We start from the raw sequence: 24,867 nt of genomic DNA, 5'->3' as shown, positions 1-24,867 counted from the left end.
AAAGTGCTTTTGAAACTTTTCCAGAGAATTCTGAATAGCTCTGGCCCATCCATTCATCCCTTCATTCACTCAGCAACCACTTATTGAGTAGTTTTTCCTCTCCAATGCTGATTAGACAGGTCGATTGTACTGAGGCTTGCCAAATTCTACTCTAGCAGGGCCGGTGAAGGGAGCTCAGGCTGAAGCAAAGTAGGGTGAGCTCACTGAATAAAACCTGTAGGATTAGGAGGACATATTGATCCCAACACATCCAGAGGTCCATTTGTCTATCATGTGTTGTAATTCTTCCCAAAAGGATGAGAAATCAGGCTGGCATAAAATATCTCAAGAGACGTCATAGGAATATTGCTCTCTCAAGAAGGCAGCATACAGGACTTTGGAATCTCATTACATGGAAAATACGGGGTTTTTTTTTTTTTTTTTGCATTGCTTGCATTCAGATTAAGGTTAAATATAAATATTTGGAGACATGAGGAAAATTGTGGCCTGGTATTCTGCTGGAAAAAAAAAAAAAATTCTCCTGTAAGAAACTGGTCCACATTGGAGGGGAAAAGCATTTGCATAAAATCTTCAGTTGTTGAGGGATAGTAATCACTTTCCATAAAGTGCTTTTGTAAAATTTTATAAATTGCTTTTTTAAAAAGCAATGTAAGTTGGAAGAAATTGTTGACAGTGACAAAGAAGGCAAAATGGCACGTAAAGTTAATCTTGCAGGGGGAAAAAATGTATGATTGGCAACAGTTCAAACAAGTCAAAAATCACCAATTAAAAACTGTAGAGATTATTTAGCAACAGAAAAAAATGACATGAGGAAAGATGCCTCACACCTTTCAATAATTAGCCTTATAGAAAGAAAGGTTATCTTAAGTAGACATGCTTTATACCATAATTTTAAGAAAAACAAAGTTTATCTAAAGCAAGTTCAAGCACAATATTTACTTCATTCACATTATAGAAACAAACAAACAAACAAACAAAAAAACAGTATTCAAACAATAACCCTCAGTTACCAAGAGAAGGTTTTATTTAGGACCGGCGGTTTATTGAGACAAGAAAATATATCATGTTTAGTAAGTTTTCCAAGGGAAAAGAAAAAAAAAGAAGTCAAACCAAAAAGCTCCAGATTTCAAAAACGTCATTTCTGTTTTTCTAAAACATACAACTATGATACTGCAAATAGCTATGAATTAAAAGAAAAAATCCATGATCCTAACTTTGGAATACGCAGACTTCGTCAATGCTTATAGTACCATCTAGACATACTATTTACTCTTTGTCAATCTAGAGTTAACAAACATTTTGACAGCCATCATGAGCCAAGAAACCATACTACATATTTCTGAGTTATAAAAGATATATTATTAACCTTTAATTTTGTGAAATCATCCCTTATTTCCAAATGATGGGGCAAAAGAGAAAAAGGGAGAGTGCCCTATTGTCTTTATGAATCTATCAATCTTATTTTGTTGCTCTAAGTATTTATTTCACTTTTCCAGAATAATGTGCACACACTTGCTGAAAGTAATATAAGATTTTTTTTTCATTATTCTATGAAATTGTGATGTCGCCAGGACCGCCTTGGTTAATCTGAGGCTACTTTTTGCCACCCAAGCAAGTAAAATAATTTACATTAAATAAGAAGGATGAGCAAAGTTCCCTGTTCATTTTTTTTCCAGCCACCCACATACTTGTAATGGTGGCAGTGGCAAAATTTAATATATTGTTATACTATCATATACTAGCCATTGCTAGGGTTTATTGAGCTCCCATAATATTTACTTGATAACATTTCCATATATACAAGATTCATAGCTGTACTCAAATCTTCCAGATATACAGTATAGAACATAAAAGTCATAGGAAAAATAATTCCACTCCAAAGTAAACCTGTCACTGTTTACTCTCTTCCTCTGCAATAAGCTGATGATCCCAGTATTTTTTAGAATGCTATCACACATCAAACTTCATGCCCTGTTCCAAAATGTCCTAACATCTCAACCTTCCTCTCTCACTTTAAAAAACCTTTGAAAAAGTTATTAACATTGCCTGTAGGGCTTGTTTTTGAGAGTATTCGTGTTTTGGTGATTTTAAGTCATTCACATTAGGAATTACATTTCCTTAAATCTGTGTCTTCCCCAAGATTAAGTTATGTTCTTTGGAGTAATTATAAAGACACCCAGAAAATAGCAAAAATAGATAGCAAAAATTAACCCACATCACATTTTTAACTCATCTTTGAGAACATAAGCTTTCTCTACAAGGTCAAATAATTAATGAACCAAGTGGCACTTCATGTATAGACTTCATCTTAAAAAATATTTTTCTACTTTTTGTTGGAGCTTACATATGTATTTTAGGAATTTTATCCCAATGAACGAATATTCCTCTTACTATGTTTTGTAATATTTCTATCATACCCTGAATAATGTAGCCACATTTTTTACAATTTTTTTTTTTGCTTCTCTATGGAAGCAATTTTAACAACATGAATTTAAAAGAAAAAAACAATAAAAGTTTAACATTCATAAACTTCACACTTTTGTTAAGACTCTAAAAAGTGGGACATATTCATTCTTCACTCTTTATCTTAAAATACTGGCTTCCTGATTCCAGCAAAACATAATTTTAGCAACTCATCAAGACAGAATACATAAAATTGGCATATTTTTGATAGGCACACAAATTGAGAAAGCATCTTTCCCAACTGTGTTGCAGAAAATGAAATGCATCTGGTATGACAATATGGCCAAGCACGTGAACTAGAATCAGTGGGAAGAAATGTTGTTTTTTTTTTTCTTTTTCTCAAAGCAGAACATTTTGAGTAATGTACTTGCCCCAACAACAAGGCATTATTAAGTCTGTTCAAGTGCCTTCCAGAAATGTATTGAGCTGAAGACCACAGAGTAGCAAGAAGGGGCTGGCAGGGGCCTGGGAGGCAGCATGGTTAGTTCAGTGTTAGTCACTGTAGGTCAGTGATTTCCAAATCTCTTACCCCCAGCAGTTCAACCTGATGTCCTTGTTTCTTTTTTTTTTTTTTTCCTTTTTTTTTTTTCTTTTTAAAAAGATTTTCTTGCTTTTGCTTTTGCTTAACACCTCCACCCAGAGTCAGAGTTTATGCACATATGTTGTTGTGGCCTCATGCTGAGCTGGAGGGGGAAGTGGAGAGGTAGGGAGGTGTTGGAGAAGAGGGCCAACGCCAGGATCAAGCAGAGAAAAAGTGAGACATTTGTGATATTTTTGCAATGCATTTTCTTTCTTAAGTTCTTTTTACCTAGGCAGTCTGGAGATGTATTTAATGCTCTTACTGTCTTTGCTTTCATGTGTACCTATCTGCTTGGGGACCAACATAGAAATCTGCATCTGCTACACACTCCCTCCCCCCAGCCCAAATAGGTTCTGAGGCCAGGGGCTGGGAGAGCAAAGAAAGAGGTCTGAGTGACACAGGAAGCATGCAAGGGTGCCACACAGCTCAGCCTACTCCTGGACACCTCAGGGAGCCCGCTTCTACTTCCAGCTTCCAGCGGAATTTCTTCCTCTTCCTCATCACAAGGTGAGACAGCTGGGCTCCTGGAGTTGGGCAGAGGAACCATGAGAAGACCAAGGAATCTTCCTTCTGCACTGGCGAGAGAGTGCTGCTGAAAGCCCGATTTGTGACTCCTAACAGAAGGCTGTCCACTTCTCAAGGAACAGATTCCAAGAGCAGCAGATGCAGGGAACCAGCAATGCTGCCTCTTCCCAGGACTGTGTGTGGCCTCAAACAAGCGCCTTGGGGCTACTGTGCTGTCTACAACCTACCTTTCACCTGTTCTTTGAAAGGTATTTCAGCTTTGTTATTCCTTTTATGTCTTCATTGAAATTCTGGTTCCTCATAAGGAAAAGCTTCTTTAGAACGTTAGATGGTATGATTAATAATGTCACTCATATATGTGATGTCATAGTTAGGAAATAATGTATCACAGAGAAAAGAACAAAGCAATAGAGCTAATACATCATGGAACTGATTCTAGGGTAGGGGGAACCCCCCAGAATGTATGTAAACTTGCAAGCATTAATCATAGGACTGAAGTCATCTCAGAAATACAACAAGCTCTAAAAGTTGTCAAAAGCAGTTATGGTAAGGTAAAAAGACTCTGGAGAATTTTAGTACAAAATCTCTGTCATTTACTAACCATGTGACCCTAGAAAGGTTACTTAATGTCTTTGAGCATGGGTTTCCTAACCCATAAAATGGCAAGAAGAACTTCTGTCCTGTAGGGCTGCTGGAATGATCAAATCCAGCAAGGCTGTGAAGCATATGATGAGGGCACACATAATGTATGCTCTCCAAAAATAGGTTGAGGTCTTTGGTATGCAAAATTCATAATTACATGGCAGTATTTCTTAAAGACTGAGTGTCAGAAAACTTTCTGGTAATAACTAACATAAAGATTAATTCAGAATTTTCTGTGTTTGCTTTGAGAATCTTGGTCCAATAAACGGCAAACAATTTGGGGGAGTAAATAAAATATCAACCGTCACCATAATTCAATCATTTGTTGTTGTATTATTCTTGATTAAGAAGTTAATAAAAACAAATGTAAACAGTACTCCAACTCTAAAGTTCTTATACCTTAGGTTTAGGTACACATCCAAAAGTAAATTCTATTAAAATATGTAGCATTCACCTACGCTGAATTTAAAACACCCTTTTATAAAACCACTTTTTACTTTACTTTTGAAACCAGAAACAGGACTTCTACTCAATTAACTTTCAAGATAAAAGAAAACATAGAGTTAGCTAGACTCTTCCACAGTGTTATCTCTACCTACTCTTCTGAGAAAGAACTTTTTCTAGAACATCAATAACATCAGGTTACCCACCTGTATTCTGGCTTGTTTTCTGAAACTGCACTAATTAGTTAACAAACCATATCCATTACTGCACCTTGCTGTTCAAAACATGGCCTTATGGTTTTGTAGCTCAACTTTTAATCTAACTAAAAATTAACATTTAAACTAATTAAAGATTAATCAGAGCCAAATAATGAGAATTTACATAAGCTAAGATGTATTAGAGGAATAGAATTCTTTAGGTCACTGATAGACTAGAACTTTCAAAATGCTTGCTAGCATTAACACAATTTGTAAGTATTAACAAAAGGAGCGCATCTCCTCTTCAAAATCCAGGAGTAAGATCAGCTGCTCAGTGGAACCCTTAAGAATCCTACAAGTTCATTTTTACTTGACTCTTGCCGGCCCAAACTTAACTCTTGCCTGAACGCGGAGGCAACACGATGTACATCAAGCAGCATAGTTAAAACGCAACCGCTTCCGATGAGAACTATTAAAACTTAGAAAAGGCCATAGGAACGAGTCTAACTTGGCTGAGACGCTCACGCTGTCCACTTGTTGGGCAGCGATCTACTTGCAGCCGGGACTTTGAAGAAGGGAGCGCGAGAAAACAAGCAGACTTCTGCCTTAAGCGTTTCTCCAATAAATGGCCTCACGTTTGCCAATGATACAGTTCCTTCCCGCAAGCCATTGATTTCCAATGAAGGCCCCTCCGCCCCCTCATACATGGCTGCACTTTTTTTTTTTAAGTTGCTGAATTTGTTTTTCTTTAGAGAAGGTGAGACTTAGCTCTTCTAGGAGACCTCCAAAAACAGTATCCATTTCATGTCTAACTTTATTCCTCTCCCATTTGGCTACTATAAATACTTCCATTTTCATTGGCAACGCATAAAGCTACCCAAACAGCTTCTGGTGGTAAGCGTTATTTCTACCAAAAGTAACTTCAGGGTGCAAGTCAGAGCTGTATCTTTACTGAGCAGGATCGGACCGTTTGTTTTTCGCTATTTGATTTACTTGGTAGCACCTCCACTCCCCCGCCGGCCCCGGGGTAGCTGACAGCCCGAGGCCGGGGGCGTGTCCCGCGCACCTAGGCTCCCGCCGCTCGCACGGGTCGCTCACCTGGCTGCTGCCGAGCTCCTCGCCCTTCTCCGGGGTCCGCGGCTGCACGGGGCTCTGAGCTGGCTCTGCGGGAGGCGGCGGCGGTTCCAGCAGCTGCTCCAGGCAGGCAGTGCCCGGCAGGGATGAACTCTTTTGATGGCACAAGTGCGCCTCGGGGCCCCGACGCCGTGCACCCTCATCTCGGGCGCGGTCCCCCCTCGCGGGCGGCTGGGGCGAGGAGGACAGGGAGGATGAGGCAGAGGACGAAGAGGGAGCCGAGTCCGGGGAGCGTCCGCCAGGAGGCGTCCCTCCCGCTGCTCCGGCGGTCGTGGTCTGCCCCTTTCCCGCCGGGAGCAAATGCTCACGGATCCGGCGGCGCAGGGTGGACCCCTGCTCGGTTCTGCCGGCGCCGCCGGGCTCGAGAGGCTCCGGCGAGGAGCAGCACAGGTTGGGCTGGGAGGAGGAGAAGACGCGGTCCAGCACTTGCTTGCGCTTCTTGAAGCCGCTCCACCTGCTGCCCGCGCCACCCACGCCGGCCGGTGCGTCCCGCCTGCCCCTCGGGAGTGGCGGGGAAGGCGATGGGGTGTCCGCAGTGCGGCGCTCTGGGCCCCCTGCGCGCGCGCCCCCGCCGCCCTTGCTCTTGCCCACCCCCAGCTGCAGGTTCTTCCAGAGCCGGGCCTGGAAAGAGGAGGACGCCGCCGCGGGTTCGGGCGACCCCGCCGCGGCTGCCCGGGGCTCCATCCTCCACCCCCTGCTCCTCCTCTCCACTCCTCCTCCTCCTCCACCTCCTCCTCCTTCTTCTTCTTCTCCTCCGCCCTCTCCGGCTGCACCTCCTCCCGGAGCCCCGCGGTGGCGGCGGCGGCGGCGGCGGGCGCAGCAGCAGAAGCCGGGAGTGCCCGGCGGCTTCAGGACAGCGCGGGGGAAAGCCGCCGCCGCCGCCGCCGCCGCCGCCGCCTCCAAGGCTCTTCGGCCGCCGGACTCCGGCGCTGCCTCTTCCTCCCGCACCTGCCGAGGTGGGCTGGCGCTGCCACCGAATCCTGGCCGCCGCGCCTGCAAAGTTTCTAGCTCCGAGCTCCGCAGCTCCAGTCCCTTGGAATCCCCCAGGCCGCGCCCTGGCTCCCTCTCCTCGCGGGCTTTGGGCTAGAGAAGCTACGAGCGCCGGAGCGTGCGCGTCCAGCTGCGCCAGGGGCCGCACCCTGCGCCCTCAGGGCAGCACCTGTCAGCGGCGGGGGCGGCTGCCTCCCAACTGGGCGCGCGCGCGACTCACACAACAGGGCGGATCGGGCTGAAGACAAGCGCGACCAGCAGCCCCGCGGGAGCACCCCGGGACCATCCTCCAGCTCCCGGGAGGGAGGGTGAGCAGGCGAGAGCCGAGCGGAGATGAGTAGGGACCAGAGCCAGGTTGCTCCCCAGGATCTGGCCACAGCTCCCCACGTAGCTCCCTTTGGGCCGCCTGCTGGACGCCCGCGCCGGCTCGTGTCTGGGTCCAATGAAGTGAGCCAGAGAGAAGATTATGCGCCTTGGGTGGGTCCTGTAGGGCACACAGCGTCCATATCGAGAGAGGCGAACCTGACCGAATTCTGGGACTGAACACTGCTGCTCCCGCCGCGTTGTGTGCCCTGGACTCGACAGGAGACTTTGATTTCTTCTGTCTTGACTTCATCCCACCCACCGTCCTTGCTCTTTATCTGCGTGTACACTGGTAGTTCCTTTTGTGATCCAGGTCAAGAGGTTTCCGGAGTTTGACGGTAAATGAGGCAGTCCTAAAGTTGCAGGGAGTTTACGGTGGACGGAGATGTGGAGGATGTCCAGTGACTCTCACGCCGTTCCAAATGCAGAGAATCTTGTTTCCTTTCAAGTGCGTTTACTTCCTTTGCTTTGTTGCAAGGCAAATGGAAAAGGGTCTGTTTAGCTCGCTCAGATCTTGCTTCTCCCTAAATCTATGGATCCATGGGTTTTCTGATTCTACTAAGAGTGCTTCTTGAAAAGCAGGTGACACCATGTCCTTCCCTCCTCCACTGCCCTCCACACCATAAATATGGAAAATTGAAAGAGTTCGCTGGGGGCACCATACTGATTCCAGTCCCCTCCAGCTAGCAGTCTGCCCTTGAGGTCATACCATCCTGGCTTTTTAGTATTTTTTTTTCATCTTCTTCTTTTTACCTTTATAACAGATACTTTAATATTTATTGAGCACTTACTATGTGCCAGAGTATGAGACTGTGAGGATGAAGCTGTGGACAAGGCAGATGGGGCCCCACACTCATGGAGCTCAATCTTCCAGTCAGAGAGTCAAACAGTAAACAGAATTTTGAAAAGGAAAACAAAGTCCCATGGAGCAAATAAAACAGGGTACTATAACAGAGTGGCTATGGAGGTAGGGTTGCCAGATAAATTGCAGGACATCCAGTTAAGTTTAAATTGTAGACACTAAACAAACAAACAAATTGCAGACACTTTTGAGTATACGTTTGTTCAGGATATTGTACATGACACACTAAAATACCATTTGTTGCTTATCTGATATTCAAGTTTACCTCAGTTTTGTATTTTTTATTTGCTAAATGTGACAACCCAAAACAAAGGGTTTTTGGTTGCTGTTTTTTTCTTTTCTTTCTTTTTTAAGATTTTATTTATTTATTTATTTATTTCACAGTCAGAAATCACAAGTAGGTAGAGAGACAGGCACAGAGAGAGGGGGAAGCAGGCTCCTTGCCGAGCAGAGAGCCCGATGCGGGGCTTGATCCCAGGACCCTGGGATCATGACCTGAGCCGAAGGCAGAGGCTTTAAACCACTGAGCCACCCAGGCACCCCTGGTTGCTGTTTTTTCTTAAACCAAAAGTCTATTGAGAAACTGAAATTTAAAGTGAGATTTAGTGAGGACAAAGAGATAGTCACTGAAAGACCTGATTACAGCGTGCCAGGCAGAAGGAATAGCAGGGACAAGGGCCCCTTGTCAGAAAGTAGCTTAGTTAGGCATGTTCAAGCACAAATGGAGACCAGGCCATACAGCATGGAACAGGGTGGAAGGGTTGTTGAGCAATGGAGGGGAAAAAATGGACAGGGTCCTCGTGGGGCGGGTCCCATAGACACAGTAAGAGTTTGAGGTTCCTGTAAGTGAAATGGGGAACAATTAGAGAGTTTTTAAACATGAGAGTAACATGTGATTATCTATTACCTACCTGCCCCATAGAGTTGTTATAAGAATTAAGAGAAAAAAGACAGGTCAGTGCCTGAGGCTTTTCCACACAAGATAATCCAGCTGAAAGTACCATGGCCACAGAAAATCATCTCAGTACAGAGCCACTGTCATTGTTTAAGAAGAATTGCAATATACAGGTCTTTTTCTTTTTCTATAGCACAGGGACATTATTTGGTTACTTATATTTCTAAGACATGGTAAAGAAAAAAAAGCATAGGGAAAATAAGAAACAGAATTACTGTAAAGAATTAAGAAGGCTTACCACCACTTCTTATCAAAACTCTTTATAAGTTTTATATTTACATAAATATATTTATTTATATATAAATCTATTTATTTATTTATTTATATTTTGTTATGACAAAATATATATTTGTTTTATATTTTGTTATATTTATGTAACATATAAATCTTATATTTATATATATCATTATATATATATATATATATTTGTTATATTTATATAACATGGATCTGTGGACCCATGGAAATAATGCCATACAATTCAGCCCTATATTCATATAGTCTTTTAATGATGCATTTAATTGACTTCTGTAGTTTAATATTTTCATTTTTCTCCTCCACCTGATTTTGCCTAGGAAAATACTAACTCTGAGATTATGGGTTCTAGGCTCTAAGATCCATCCCAAATAACACTTATCCATCAAGGTGAATTCACTATACAACTTGAATATGTGTGTCTATATAATTTGAGTATGTAAATTTTCCTAAATATCTAAAGTGGTTTATAAAATGAGAGGCTGTCCTACAAGTTTTGCATTATATAAAGTTGTACATGATATGTCCAATGTCTTATTATATTTAAGAGGAGATACTTACAGAAACAACAACACAAGGGAAAAGAGAATGGTACAAATTGATCACTGAAAAGTGAAGAATCACTTCTGGCCTGACTGATCAAGAAAGATTTCTTGCTGGAGGCATCATCTGAGCTAAGATCTATTGCAGGCGACAGAGTATACCAAGAAGATAGATTGCCACCCACCAGGGAAAGCAAAATTCATGGCACATAGCTGTTCTTTTTGTTATAATTTACTAACCATCTTAAATATTGATAGAGCATCTGTTGCTTGGATTAATAGGAAATGATTAGATGCATCACACACTGATATACAGGAGGTTGGGAAGGGGATGGGTAAGGAAATAATTCAGTGCAAACCCAAAGGAAGTGAGGGAAAGAACCAAGCAGTGAATTTGAAGGAAAATTTTTCCAGGCAGAGGGAACATTAAATGTGAAGAGGCTGAGGCAGGAACTTGTTCAGACTGAGATATGGCGAAGAAGACAAAGTAGCCAGAACAGAGAAAGCAAGAGGAGAAGGCTAAGGGAAGAAATTGCAGAGATGGCTGAGGGCCAAGTCCTATAGGATTCTGCAGGCCCCAGTGAGGACTTCGGATTTGGGTGGATGGGAAGTCACTAGAGGGCTTTGAGGAGCGGTTTCTTATCTAATTTGCATTTCAAAAGATTCACTCTGGTCTTTTTGTTGACAATAGAGTGGAGAAAAGGAATGGGTAAAAACAGTTTACTTCTTCTTTTTTTTTTTTTTTTTTTAAGATTTTACTTATTTATTTGACAGAAAGTGTACAAGGAGGGGGATGGGGCAGACTGAAGGAGAAGCAGGCTCCCGCTGAGCAGAGAGCCCAACATGGGGCTCAGTCCCAGGACTTGGATCATGACCTGAGCCGAAGGCAGACGCTTAACTGACTGAGCCAACAGGCACCCTGGAAACGAAGTTTAGAAAGGAGCTATCACTCACTATAATACCCTAGGGATGAGGGTGGCTTTGAGCTTTAGCTGAGGAGCCATGAGAGTGCTTAAATTCTAGATACACCGTGTTTGGTGGATAGAAGCAACAGGACTAGCCATAGTTTAGATACGGAGTACTTGAACATTGTGCTAAATGCTTTGTACCATTTACTAATCTGCAATTCTCACAGCAACCTATTTTATAAATGCAGGAACCAAGTGTAAGGCTCGTGACATGATCTTGCAAGGTCCCTCATTGAGTAGTTAGCAGATCCCAGGTCTAGGGATTCTGAAACCAGTTTTAAAATGGAAGCGTATAGAAAATAAAATAATTGAAAGAGGCTTCAAAAAGATGCCCAGATCCATGTTCTTGCCTTGGATGAGCAGCAAGACGGTCTTGGACAGAACCACCACTTCCACTTGATGAGATCAAGGACAGAAATGCGAGCATAAAAACAATATTTGGGAGACAAATTGAGTTAAAGGCCAACTGAATGGCACTTAGGGAGTCCTCCTGTCAGTGGAGCTCTGGCTGCTGTCCCGGCCAGCTCCCAGCCTGGGGCCAGATGTCTTCAAGCCCTCATTTCTTCTATCCGTCTCTAAAATGGGGATAAGAATGTCCATTGGCCTGGCCCACCTCGCAAGGGTCCAATGCAAAGCTAATGTAGGCCGTGTCTGTGATGAGTAAAGCCTGTCTCCAAGAGAGACTTTGTCATCACGTTGTAGTCAAAAAGAAGAAAAACTGTGGGACTGACTTGTCCCAACTTACACGGAAAACTCCTGCTTGCGTGGAGAGAAAGCAGGGTGAACCTTTTCAAAGCAAGAACCCAGTTATCACAGTTCCACATGTTGAGACGGCTGCTGACTATACAGTCAGCTCAACAGGAAAAAACCCTCTCAGGTGTAAAGTAGTTTGGGCCTTTTTCTTCCCTGCAAGTTTTCTCGACAGTTCTCAGATGCAGTTCATGTTTAAGTAACTTCAAAGAAGCTATTTCTGTTAACTTAGTTTAACCGAAGCCACCGCCTGTTTTCTTCTCAACCAGAGTGTTAAAAATTCTAGCATCCTAGACCAAGACGTGTTCTGGAATGTCTATGTTGGAAGGTCATAGGACTATCACTTACTTTGAATGGGGGAGGAGGGAGATTGAAGCTGCCTTTGCATAATTTTTTTTTTTTTTAATCAATTGTCCTTGTAAAAGAAGAGAAGAAGGAGTTCAGTGGAGATCTGGCGTGAGAAAAGCCTTCTGCGGCCCACCTCTCAATGCCAGTCTACATTGCACAAAGTCAGAAGACTTGGGCATCTGCCTGGTGATGCTCTTACGTGCTCTGAAATCATAGGCAGCCCGGAGAGCCTCAGTTTTTCCACTAGTTAAAATGAAGAAATAGAACTAGTTTCCCTTCAAGTCCCTTTCAGCTTAAAAATTATGTTAGCTTCTGAAACAATTCTGCCATGTGGGATAGAACCTGTCTACACATTCCTGGTCTGATGTCCTACTTTCACTAGTATATGCAAAGGCAGGTGTTACTGGATGGGCATGTAAATAACCCTCTTTGAATATACACCATGTCACAGAAGCTCTGAGGGCCCTACTCCTATCCCTCAAACCTCAGTTCTCCACAGCGGATATCTGATCTCTCCACTACAGCTTCCCCAAGTGCCTGGATGAGTCCTAAACCAGTGAGTTCCAGGAGATGATGTGCAGATATTTTGATCTCCCTCAGAGAGAGGGTCAGGTAGGATAATTCAAAGGGGGGGGGGGACTCTATCTTCTTCCTAGTTCGGGTGCCCTTGGTGCCATTTGGGTTGACAACACACCCTTTCTGAGCTTCCTTCCCATCCTGTCTCACACACCTCCTCCCCTAACACTGCGCCCTGCACTTCACAAATAAACTGCTTGTATCTGAGTCCTCGCGGCTAAGTTGGCTTGTGGGGGAACCCAAGCTAAAACACATGTGGTGGACATTTCAGTCTTTAGCTAACTGAGGTCCCTGATTTGACCATTCAGTGAGAACAAAAGTAGTGTTCTCCAGCAAGATTCCTTTGGGTCGTACAGTTCTCTCACAGGAGACTATAAAGACAAAATTTATCTCCCAGCCTACAATCTATCCCCTAAAGCTGAGACCCCTTGAGAACCAGAGTTTTCATCTACAATTTACCTCCTAGAGTAGACAATTGGGTGGACTTCTCGGCATCCATTATACCCTAGAAGATCGGTCACAACTGATCATGGTCATTTCATCCCTTTTGTGTGATCTGTAACCAATCCTGGAAGCTCTAAGTGTATATTACTTGGGAGTGGATTTCACTATGAGTAACACATACACCTTCAACGTGTTCAAGAAGTCTGCCTTAACTGAAGAGAACAAACTGATGTCACCAGAAGGGAAGTGGGTGGGGGATGGGTTAAACAGGTGACAGGGATTAAGGAGGGCACTTGGATGAGCACGTGCTCATCACCTGTTGTATGGATGTGTTAAATCACTAAATTCTACACCCCAAACTAATAATACAGCCCATGTGTTAAAAGCTTAAAAGGAAAAAAAGTGTTCAAGAAGTCGGAAGTTTGCCACTCAGAGCAGGACACTCCTCACTTGTTGCTCCACGGCATAGGCCTATTATCCTCAAAGTCACTTGTGCTTCACTATCATCAGTGGAGGTCCAGTCGTTACCTTCACCTTCCAGCAAACAGGACAAAAGGGTAAAGACGGGTCTGCCCCCACCTTTAAATTCCTTCCCAACTCTTCTTATATCCTGGGCTTAGAACTCGGGTTCGTGGTCATGTCCAGCCATAAAATCTTTATTTTATGACTTTTTTATGGCTTATGTATTATAAAATCTTTGGTCATGTGTCCATCTAAGAAATCATGGGGTTCTTAGGTTCTTCCTTTGAGGAAGAAGGGGCAGGTAGATATTGGGGGACAACAAGAAGACTCTGACACAGAGAAGTAGTCATTTGAGGGGTTCCCTCACTCATAAAGGGCACAAAATATCTCCTTTTTTTATCCACATATTTCATTGTTTGGGGTAATGTCTGGAACTGCTGCCTCATCTCCTTCTGAACCTGAGGATGAAGTGAACACCGATGTTGGCAGAGGAGAGAGAAACAGCCTCAGTTCTGGATGTCCTCTTGCTACACACCAGTCGATCCTGGAGACCTTCCTTAACTCTGCTCCTCTCCTTATGTAGTTATCTAGCTATTAATTATTAAGTAGGAAATTAATTTATCTAGATGTTTAGCCAGTTTTAGCCCAGTTTTCATTTTTTTATTGCTCTCATAACAAATGTAACTGCTTAAAACAAATATTCATTTATTGTCTCACAGTGTCTGTGGGAGCCTGGCTCTGTGGTTCTTCTGCTTCAGGTCTTACAAAACTGAAATCAGAGTGTTGGCAGGCCTGTGCTCCTTTCTGAAGACTCTGGAAAAAAACTTCTTTCTAAGCTCATTCAGATGGTTGGCCAAATTAAGTTCTGTTCCCTTGTACGACTGAGATCCCTCTTTCCTTGCCAGCTGTCTGCAGGAGAAAGGGTGAGGAGTCATAGTTAGATTCTAAAGACTGCCTGTGTTCCTCAGCTCCCGGCCCTCTTCCTCATCTTCAAAGCCAACAGTGGCAGACTAGGTCCTTCTCACATTTGAGACCTCAACCACCTCCCTTCTGCCTCATCTCTCTTACTGACTCTTCAGTTGGCATCTAGTTTCAAGAGCTCACATGATCACACTGGAAAACTTAATTACACCTACAAAACCTATAACTTCATACCTATAACTCTACTAGCAACTGTCTGAATAACTGGAGACCAGGAATCTTCAGGAGGACATCTAGTTACCGCAAGTTTCCTAGAACCCAATGTGTTGTGAGTGGCACACCTTCCTTGTAGACCAGAAGAGAAAACATATCTCCCCATGTTGCCTCATTCACAGTAGGGCATTAGAGGAACTGGGTCCGTGTTACAAACAACTGAGCACATCAACATTCACCAGCACTGAGGGACAGCTAAACAGGGCAGATCTTTCCTCTTTGCTGTGTTATTTCAAATCTGGCCATTCTGCAAATGAGAGTCACACTGCTCTCCTATTTCCACTAACATCATGTTTCCCAGGTTGCAATCAGTCTGGTGTTTGTTTCCAATCCAGTCCCCTAACTCACACATTTTTCTCTGAGCTAAAATGGTTATTTTTAAAAAATACACATTATTGGGGCGCTTGGGTGGCTCAGGGGGTTAAAGCCTCTGCCTTCAGCTCAGGTCATGATCTCAGGGTCCTGGGATCAAGCCCCACATCAGGCTCTCTGCTCAGCTGGGAGCCTGCTTCCTCCTCTCTCTCTGCCTGCCTCTCTGCATATTTGTGATCTCTGTCTGTCAAATACATAAATAAAATCTTTTTACAAAAAATACACATTATTGATTTCAAACCAGTGCCTAAAATTGAGCTGCCTTTCTAGCAAACTCTGTCTTAAAATTGCCTGCTTAGAGAATACATGAGCAAGAACTAGTCAGAAAAAACTTTTATGGAGTTTTACTCAGAGATGATCTTCTGTCTGAATCCCATAGGGGAAGTAGGCAAAGGAAGGAAAGATGGAGTAACTAAATGTGTACAACCATCCTGGGAAAAATAAAATCAGGAATAATGTATTTTATGAAGAATATTATTTTGAATGAAACTACGTTGGCTAAAATAGATTTCCCAGACCCTGATTTTTAGCCTAGGAGTCTGTCCCCCTGGTTTGTTCTTAATCTTGACATTTGCCACCATTACAGTTAAACCTCCAAATTCTGTCCATATAATTACATACATAGGACAGATATTGTTTTCCCCCTTTGAAAGGACGGCTAAGAAACCAGGGTATGAGGGGACTTGGGCCAGGTCTCATATAAAGCCAGTGGTGAGGCCAGTGAGGTGATTACAGGTAGCATCATCTTTCAGAGTTTGGGCCGCCCTAACTCCCCACCACTCCCAGTGTACCTGGATCTATTTTTCCTTCAATTCTACAATTCAGCAGATTGGATCCAAGCACAATTTAACCACTCCAAGATCAAGAATTACCTGTCTCTGTCAGGATGCGTCAGACAACAGCCTAAACTCCAAAGACATCAGGTCTGGCACTGCAAAGTCTTGGCTCAAGCCAGAAGGCAGCACCTGGAAACTCGGCAGATTTTTCCCAGCCTTGGGTTAAAAAATGAATTTGAGGCAGAAAAATTGCTGCCATAAATAAACAAAATGGCATGCAGCATTTATGGGGGCTGCCGTTTATAAATAAATCCTCTGAGCACTAATGAGATTGGATATATGGCAAGAGGGCTAGGGAGATGGAGAGGGAGACTCTGACATTGCAAATAGGGGTGTATTGGAATAAAAAACCAGTCCAGCAAACTTCTGTACAGATGGAGAGAAAAATATAGCTCCTTTATATTTTCTGTAACTAATCTGGTCTTCCTTTAGAGTATTGTCACTCAATCAGAAGTTAATGGAGGAAAAAGAATGAAATATCCAACCCAACTTTAATAATCACCAAGTTTGAATCATTTAGATAGTCCCTTTAGGAAATGCCTACAGTCTTCCTGGGATAAAAATGTCTCTTACGTAGGCTTCTCTCCCTTGTTACTCTCCCTAGGAAGGTGTCTGGGTAACTGGGGAGAGGCTGTGTCTTTCGCATCTTCATGAAAGCAGGAAACAGGGCGATGTCATCTGCCTCTTCTGCTCTGGGAGGGATGTCACTTGTCTACTTGTTTTGCCTGCTAGCGTTCATGAGCTAGTCTGTACTCATACGATCTGGTGTTTCCCATAGCCCAGAAAAGCTCCCAGATGACTCAACATTTCCTTGGCTCCCACTGGCTGGGGACCCTGACATCTATCTGTCATTTCTCTTATCCAGCTGGGGCCTAATTACTCATACTAAGCTTCTACTGTGAGGCCACCTAGGCTCACTGACACTTGACTCGGCATCCATAACACAAGAGATGAGTCAGGCTCAGAAAAGCGCAATGTCAAGGCCCTCTCCTACCAGCTCTAGAGTGCCACCTGGTTTTTTTTAGTGCATCTGCACCCTAAATGCATTTGCCAGGGCTGTCCTCTGGGAGTAAAGAGAACTTCCTCTTTCCTCTCTCTCTCCCTCTTTTTTTTTCTCTCTCTCTCTCTCCTTCCCTCCCTCCTCCTCCCTCCCTATCTCAATCACTATCCCTATCCCAATCTCCCCTGCCTTCCCTCCATCCCCTTGGACTGTCCTTTGGCATCCAGACAGGATAGATTTATCATTCCAGGTTATAGCAGGAAATACATTCAAATAAGGAGATTTTGATATAAATTTAATAAATATAATCACTTTCAAAGGCGTGGCAATGTTTAGAGCAGTGCCTCTCAGAATCTGATCTGGAGACCCTGAGATCCTTTCAAACCAAAGCTATTTTCCCAATAATTCTGAGATGTGATGTGTCTTTTTCATAGTCTTCTACAAGTGTAGAGCAGAGGTTTCCAAAGGTTACATAGTATGTACTATTTTTGAGAAAGGACATCATAAACAAGGTAAGAGATTTAAAAAAATGGGGAAGGGCAAATAACTGTAAAATATATAACAGTCAAGAGATTAAAATACAGAGGTTATAAGGAACTCCTCAGATTGATACAAAAAAGACAAACCACCCAATGGACAAGGCAAAGAACATGAATGGGAAATTCACAGAATAGCAAAAAGGAAAAATGCAAATTGTAACCCCATGAAGATACTTTAAAAAAATTTATTACAGAGATTAGTAAAATATAAAATTGCTTGAGGGTATCAGCTTTGGTGTGGGTGTCAGGAATAGATACCACATTCATTACTAATAACAGTGTGAGTTGTTATAGCCATTTAAGAGGTCAGTTTGGGGGCACCTGGGTGGCTCAATCAGGTAAGTATTTGCCTTTGGCTTAGGTCATAATCCCAGGGTCCTAGGATCAAGGCCTGCATCAGGCTCCCTGCTAAGCGGAGGGTCTCCTTCTCCCTCTCCTTCTGCCCCTCCCCTCTGCTTGTTCTCTCTCTTTCTCTCTCTCTCTCTCTCTCAAATAAATAAATAAAATCTTAAAAAAAAAAAAAAGAGGTCAGTTTGGTGATGTGTATTTAAATGCACGTAATTCATGACTCAGGAATTCTACTCCTACATATCTTTCCCACCCACACCCCCAAACTCTGCACATAGATTAGACTATATATGTAAAGATCACTTTGTAACATTGTTAGAAATACCAATAATGGTTAGTAACACCCAAATAAAAAAAACAAAAAGGAGAAATTTGAATGTCCTCCAACAAAGGAGTGATTATATAAATTGTAACTTATCCATGATATGAAAATTCATGCAACAAACAAAAAGAAAAGGGTAGATCAATATGTTCACATAAGAAAGATCACCAAAACATTGCTGAGTCAAAAAAAAGCAAGTTGTAAGTAAATATTTATGCTATAATATCATATTTCTATTTATAAATAAATAAATTCACAAATAGAAATCAGTAGTACATTAAAAAAATAATGTACCACAATATAGTTAGATTCATCTCCACTTTGGAAAAATAATAGTTTAATATTAAGGAATTACTAAAATAGTATGTCCTATTAATTGGTCAAATGAGATTGAATAATACAAAGCATGTAACAAAATTTGACATCCTTTTCTAATCTAAAAATCTTAGTGAACTAGAAAGAGATGCAGGAGCACCTGCGTGGCTCAGCTGGCTGAGCATCAACCCTTGCTTTTGCTCAGGTTGTGATCTCAGTGGTCATGGGATCCAACCCCAAGTGGGGCTGCACTTGGGAGTTGGCTAGAGATTCTTTCCCTCTGCCTCTCCCCTTGTTCATGCTCTCTCTCTCTCTCACTTTCTCTTATATAAATAAGTCTTAAAAAAAAAAAAAGAAAAAGATGGATAATTCTTTAACATGATATAATAATATATGCATAAATCCCAAAGCCAGCAATAATATTCATAGAAAAACAGTAATAAAGGCAATTCTGTGTAAATCAAGATCCCAGCAAGGATCCCAAATATTGGCATATCTATTTGTAAGTGTTCTGAAAGAGTGAGCCAGTGCATTTAAATAAGATAATAAAATAAGGTATAAATATTGGAAAGAATGAAGCAAATTTTTCATTATTTATAGGTGACAATCATTGTGTACTTGAAAAACTAAAGAAAAACATAAAAACAATGGAAAATAGTAAAGGAGAAACAGTAAAAGAGTAAATTACAAAATTAATCTACAAAAGTCAATTGGTCTTTCTACAGAGATTATAAAATAAAATAGGAAAAATAATATTATTCAAAATAATAACCAAAATATAAAAACCAAGTACACAAAATAAGATAAACCCAAGAGCTGTATGAAGAAAGCTTTAAAACTTTATTGTGGGACATGAAAGAAGACTTGAATAAATAAAAATCAGCTGGGTGAGGAGATTTGGCATTGGATAGTGATCATTTATACTTAAATGAATCCATGAAGTCAATGTGATCCCAATCACAATCCCAAGAATTTTTAAAACATGACAAAATAGCTATAAAGTTTATTTGGAAAACTACTTATATTGTAAAAGTCAGAAAAATAAATCTGTAAAACAAGAGTTTCAAGGGGAAATTAGTTCCTTCAGAAATCAAAATTCATTACAAACTACAGTAATTTTAAAATTATAGTATTGGTTCATCTTCAATATCAGCCACAGCAACCTCTTTCAAGATATGTCTCTAAAGACAAAGGAAACTAAAGCAAAATGAACTTTTGGTACTTCATCAAGATCAAAAGCTTCTGCACAGCAAAGGAAACAGTCAACAAAACAAAGAGGCAACCCACGGAATGGGAGAAGATATTTGCAAATGACAGTATAGACAGAAGGTTGATATCCAGAATCTATAAAGAACTTCTCAAACTCAACACACACAAAACAGATAATCATGTCAAAAAATGGGCAGAAGATATGAACAAAATTTTCTTCAATGAAGAAAATGACTATCAGATACATGAAAAAATGTTCATCATCACTAGCCATCAGGGAGATTCAAATTAAAGCCACATTGAGATACCACCTTACACCAGTTAGAATGGCCAAAATTAGCAAGACAGGAAACAACGTGTGTTTGAGAGGATGTGGAGAAAGGGGAACCCTCTTCCGCTGTTGGTGGGAATGCAAGTTGGTGCAGCCACTTTGGAGAACAGTGTGGAGAGTCCTTAAGAAATTAAAAATAGAGCTTCCTATGACCCTGCAATTGCACTCCTGGGTATTTACCCCAAAGATACAGATATTGTGAAAAGAAGGGCCATCTGTACCCCAATGTTTATAGCAGCAATGGCCATGGTCGCCAAACTGTGGAAAGAACCAAGATGCCCTTCAACGGACAAATGGATAAGGAAGATGTGGTCCATATACACTATGGAGTATTATGCCTCCATCAGAAAGGATGAATGCCCAACTTTTGTAGCAACATGGACAGGACTGGAAGAGATTATGCTGAGTGAAATAAGTCAAGCAGAGAGAGTCAATTATCATATGGTTTCACTTATTTGTGGGGCATAACAAATAACATGGAGGACATAGGGAGATGGAGAAGAGAAGGGAGTTGAGGGATATTGGAAGGGGAGATGAACCATGAAAGACTATGGACTCTGAAAAACAACCTGAGGGTTTTGAAGGGGCGGGGGGTATAAGGTTGGGGGACCCAGGTGGTGGGTATTATGGAGGGCACGTATTGCATGGAGCACTGGATGTGGTGCATAAACAATGAATTCTGTTACACTGAAAAGAAATAAAAAAATAAAAAATAAATTATAGTATTGGTTCAGAAAAAGACACAATGGACCAATGTTCAGAATGGAGTTTAGAAATAAACCCCAGTACCTACAGGTACTTAGTTTTGCATAAGGACACTACTTGAAAACCCCAGTACCTACAGGTACTTAGTTTTGCATAAGGACACTACTTGAAAACCAACAATAAAAGAGAAATATTTAGTTGAGATGAATACGAAGTCCTACAAAGGAAAACAAAACAAGAATGTGTTTCTACCTCATTCCTGTTATCAAAATAAATTTCATATAGCTCCACTGCTAATCCAATGCTAACATAATTAATAATATTATAGCAAATTGAATTGAGTATATTAAAAGAATATCTGAGTGGATCAAACATTATTCCATGAATGCAGACATTTTTGTCTGTTTAATTCACTAATGTAAGATGTCTGACACCCAGCTAGTATACCATAAATATTTGTTTGATGAATGCATGAATCATAGACCAAAACATTAATAAAGATAAAAACTGCAGAAGAAAATATAAACGATTTTTTAAAAATCTCTGAATTAGAGGGATGCATGCATGGCTTAGTCAGTTAAGCATTCACTCTTGCTTTCAGCTCAGGTCATGATCTCAGTGTCATAAGATCTAGCCCCACCTGGGGCTCTGTGCTCCAAGGGGTTGCAGGGATCTGCTTGAGATTTTCTCCCTCTGTCTCTCCTTCCCTCAAATGGATAAATACATCTTTAAAAAAATTTTTTTTTAATTAGGAAGGTCTTTTTTTCATTGTAAAAGGAAATCCAGGAACCACTGAGGAGAGTAAAGACTGATGAACCTGGTCAAATGAAAATTAAATTGTCCACTCAACCAAATTCCCACATATAAAATATAGACATGAGTGGCAAAAGACAAACCTTTTAACATTCAGAATGAATTTCCTAATCAATGCTAACAACCCAAAAGGAAAAAAGTGGATAGAGAATAAGCTATACAGAGAAAGAATATAGTCAACAATGATTTCATCATTAAGTAACTAAATATAAGTTTTTTAAATGCCACATTTTCTAATCAATAATATTGGAAAAGATAAATGGATTATACCTAGTGTTCATATGTGTTACTTATTTTAAAAGGAGTTCTCATGCACTATTAGTGAAAATATAAAATGGAACACATTCATGAAGGTAATTTGGCAATGTATATCAAAATGCTGAAAACGTTTACCATTTGACCCAGTGTGGGTCTACCACCTTGGGGAGTTTCCTGGATGAAATTCATTATTCAAATTTTTAATTATTTATAGATAATATCAAATCGCCCCTCCTACACAGATTCAATAAGCAAAGGAGCTTATCTAGACTGTCTGAAGTGGCCATGAGACTAATCAGTCTCCATACCCACCCACCAGAACCTTAAAAGTTTACAGAGAGACCTTAACTGGGTTCAGTCACATATTCAGTGCACCTGAATTCAGTCAACAACACCCTACTCTCTGAAGGCCATGTCCTTGAAACAGCTGCTAGGATAGGCATAGTAGGCAGAACATACATTTTAGGTACAAGAAGCTGTCATACAATGGTAGGTAGAATATATATTCGATCCACAGACCAGCTTTCTGGTCAACCTTCAGTCACATATTATGACCTCCTTTAACAGTAGGTTTTTCTGTTAATTTATCTGACAAATATGCTGTCATAAATGTTCAAAGATTTGTATTCATTACAGTGTATTTATAATAGTGAAATTTTAAAATAATAATTATTCATCAGTATGGATCTGGTTAAACTGCAATGCATAAAAACAAGGGAATACAACATAGTCATTAAAATAAACTGCAAGATATGAAAAATAACTGTAATATAGATATAAAGTTAAAAGAAAATCACAAAACAGCATGAGAATGTCATTTATTTTAATCTTTAAAAGTGTATAGGCAAGTAAATATATACTCCATGTGTGTACTTAGGGCATCTGGAAGGAAATATGCCTCTTTCTTTCTTTCTTTCTTTCTTTCTTTCTTTCTTTCTTTCTTTCTTTCTTTTTTTTTTTTTAAAGTAGGCTCTATGCCCAGTGTGGAGGCCAACACAAGGCTTGAACTCATGACCCTGAGATCAGGACCTGAGCTGAGATCAGGAGTCAGATGCTCAACCCTGGATATATATACCTAACTCTAAATGGCAGTTACTTCTGGTTTGGGGCCACAGAGCATTTCTCACATCACACAACTTTGAGCTGTCAGATCTTTACCATCATTTGTTGGATTTATAATAAAAAACCATTTAATAACTGGTTAAGCTTTTAAAACAATATGGTAAAGCCATAAGATTTCTAAAATAATGAATTTAATATAGGACACATAATATATTAACGTTAATCAATATCACATTAATTAATATCGACTCTATTAAAATAGGACATAATGTACAAGGCATTAGAAGGCTTGGAATTAGAAGATCTGTGTTTGAATTCAGCTTTATCCCTTACTATCAATAATTTATCAAACCCATATTTTCTGGGATACTAGTACCTCGGCACTAGTTGCTAGATTCTAGCAACTAATGAGGCAGAACAGAACTTTCCTTTATGGAGGCAACAACTACGAGTTATATTACTTGACCTACCTGGAGTACAGTTTTCCCATCTGTAAAGTGGGAGTAGCAATGCCTGCTTCCCGGATTATTGTGACAAATGAGTTAATGCATGTGAAAGTATCTAGCTTGTGCGTGGAACATAATAAACTCTCAGGACATATTTGCTGTAAAGTGTCCTGCAGTGTGTGCAGTCCCAGATGACTTCACTAGCCTGAGTTTTTAGTGAAAAATAAAAAAAGACAACAAAAGTGCCTTTGTTAGGAAAACAAATTAGATAGATACTGTCTTAATTCAGCCTGCTTTAACAAAATATAACAGACTGCATAGGTTCAAAAGCAGACATTTATTTATCATAGTTCTGGAGGCTGGGAAGCCTGAAGTCAAGGTGCCTGGAGATTCTGTTTCTGACCAGAGTTCTCCTGTTTTACACATGGTCACCTTCTTACTGTTTCCCACAAAGTGGAGAAAGACTCTGGTCTCCTTTCTTATAAGGACACCAATCCCACCATGAAGGCCTTCATCCAGTTTAACCACCTTGCAAAGACCCACCCTTAAATACCATCACAGCAGGAGACATAGTTTCAATATATAAATCTGGGGAAGGACACAAATATTCAGTCCATGAGAGGATATTGCTCCCTCCTCAGAATCAGCCAGGATAGGTAAATATTTCATTTTAGTAAATCTGTCAGTGTTCCTGTGAACAAACAATAGTTCTGATATATCAAACTAGTACTTCTCATCACAGGAAAAGCTCTTAGGGTATGTTTGGATTTGCTAATTATTGCCAGACTCACATCCTGGCGTTCCCAGCTTGAATCTGTAAGTCAAAGATGATGGAATTGGTATTACATGATTTCACTCAAATATTGACTAATCTGACTTTGGTTTTAAAATATTTATTTTAAATGAATTTTAACAATTTTTGTTTATGATACAATAACAAACAATATTGGAGCAACTTTTTTTTATTGGCTCCCTCAACTAAATTAAGTTGGCAGTGAAAAGAGATGAAATCGATAAGGAGGTAAAAGGTAAGGGAAAATAGATAATACTTATGTTGAACCCGTTGCGAACAATAAGAGACGTACTGCTTTTCTGTCAATCCAACTTTTATAAATAATGATTGAAAAGGCATTTCAGTTTCAAAATCACTTGGTCAACTTGAATTAGGCATGACTCTGCTATTTTACCATAGTAGGCTTGAAGGCGGATTGCATCAATTCCAGCCAAGGCATTTTTTGTTTTTTGTAGTTTTGGATCATTCTTGGGATTTATTCTCTCGGGTAGTAATATGAACAACTAAGAAGATCAAATGACATAAGTAACTTTTAAGACAATAACTTCAATTTTAAAGCCAAAAATGCAATAAAAGGACCCAATAATTCAATTCAACATATACATTATGAGTACTTCCAAAGTACAGCATCTGTCCTAAATGCTAACTGAACACAAAGATCGATCATGCTTGATCTTTGTCCTTGCAGAGCATATATTCTAGAAAGGGAGCTCTGACACATTCATAAATGATTATTAAACAGTAAAGAATGATTTCTGTTCTTTAAAAGAAATAAAAGATACTTTAGGGATAGATGGATGGATAGATAGATAGATAGATAGATA

General features: G+C 40.7%; 1 protein-coding gene across 9 annotated transcripts in view; it reads right to left on the bottom strand.

The window, feature by feature from the left end:
- MCTP1 (multiple C2 and transmembrane domain containing 1) overlaps positions 1 to 6,763 on the bottom strand; it is a gene marked incomplete at its 3' end in the record, with an annotated part of 521,765 nt that extends 515,002 nt beyond the window's left edge. For all 9 annotated transcript variants that reach the window (XM_082723856.1, XM_082723868.1, XM_082723870.1 and 6 more), the window contains exon 1: positions 5,950 to 6,763. In XM_082723856.1, the coding sequence (XP_082579982.1) occupies positions 5,950 to 6,669 (720 nt within the window). In that variant the 5' untranslated portion in view covers positions 6,670 to 6,763. The remainder of the gene's footprint in view (positions 1 to 5,949) is intronic.
- Between the last annotated feature and the right edge of the window lie 18,104 nt (positions 6,764 to 24,867).

The sequence above is a fragment of the Mustela nivalis genome (assembly GCF_964662115.1).
Source record: "Mustela nivalis genome assembly, chromosome: 3".
In the NCBI taxonomy this organism is placed as follows: domain Eukaryota; kingdom Metazoa; phylum Chordata; class Mammalia; order Carnivora; family Mustelidae; genus Mustela; species Mustela nivalis.
This window is presented reverse-complemented; position numbering and strand designations above follow the sequence as displayed.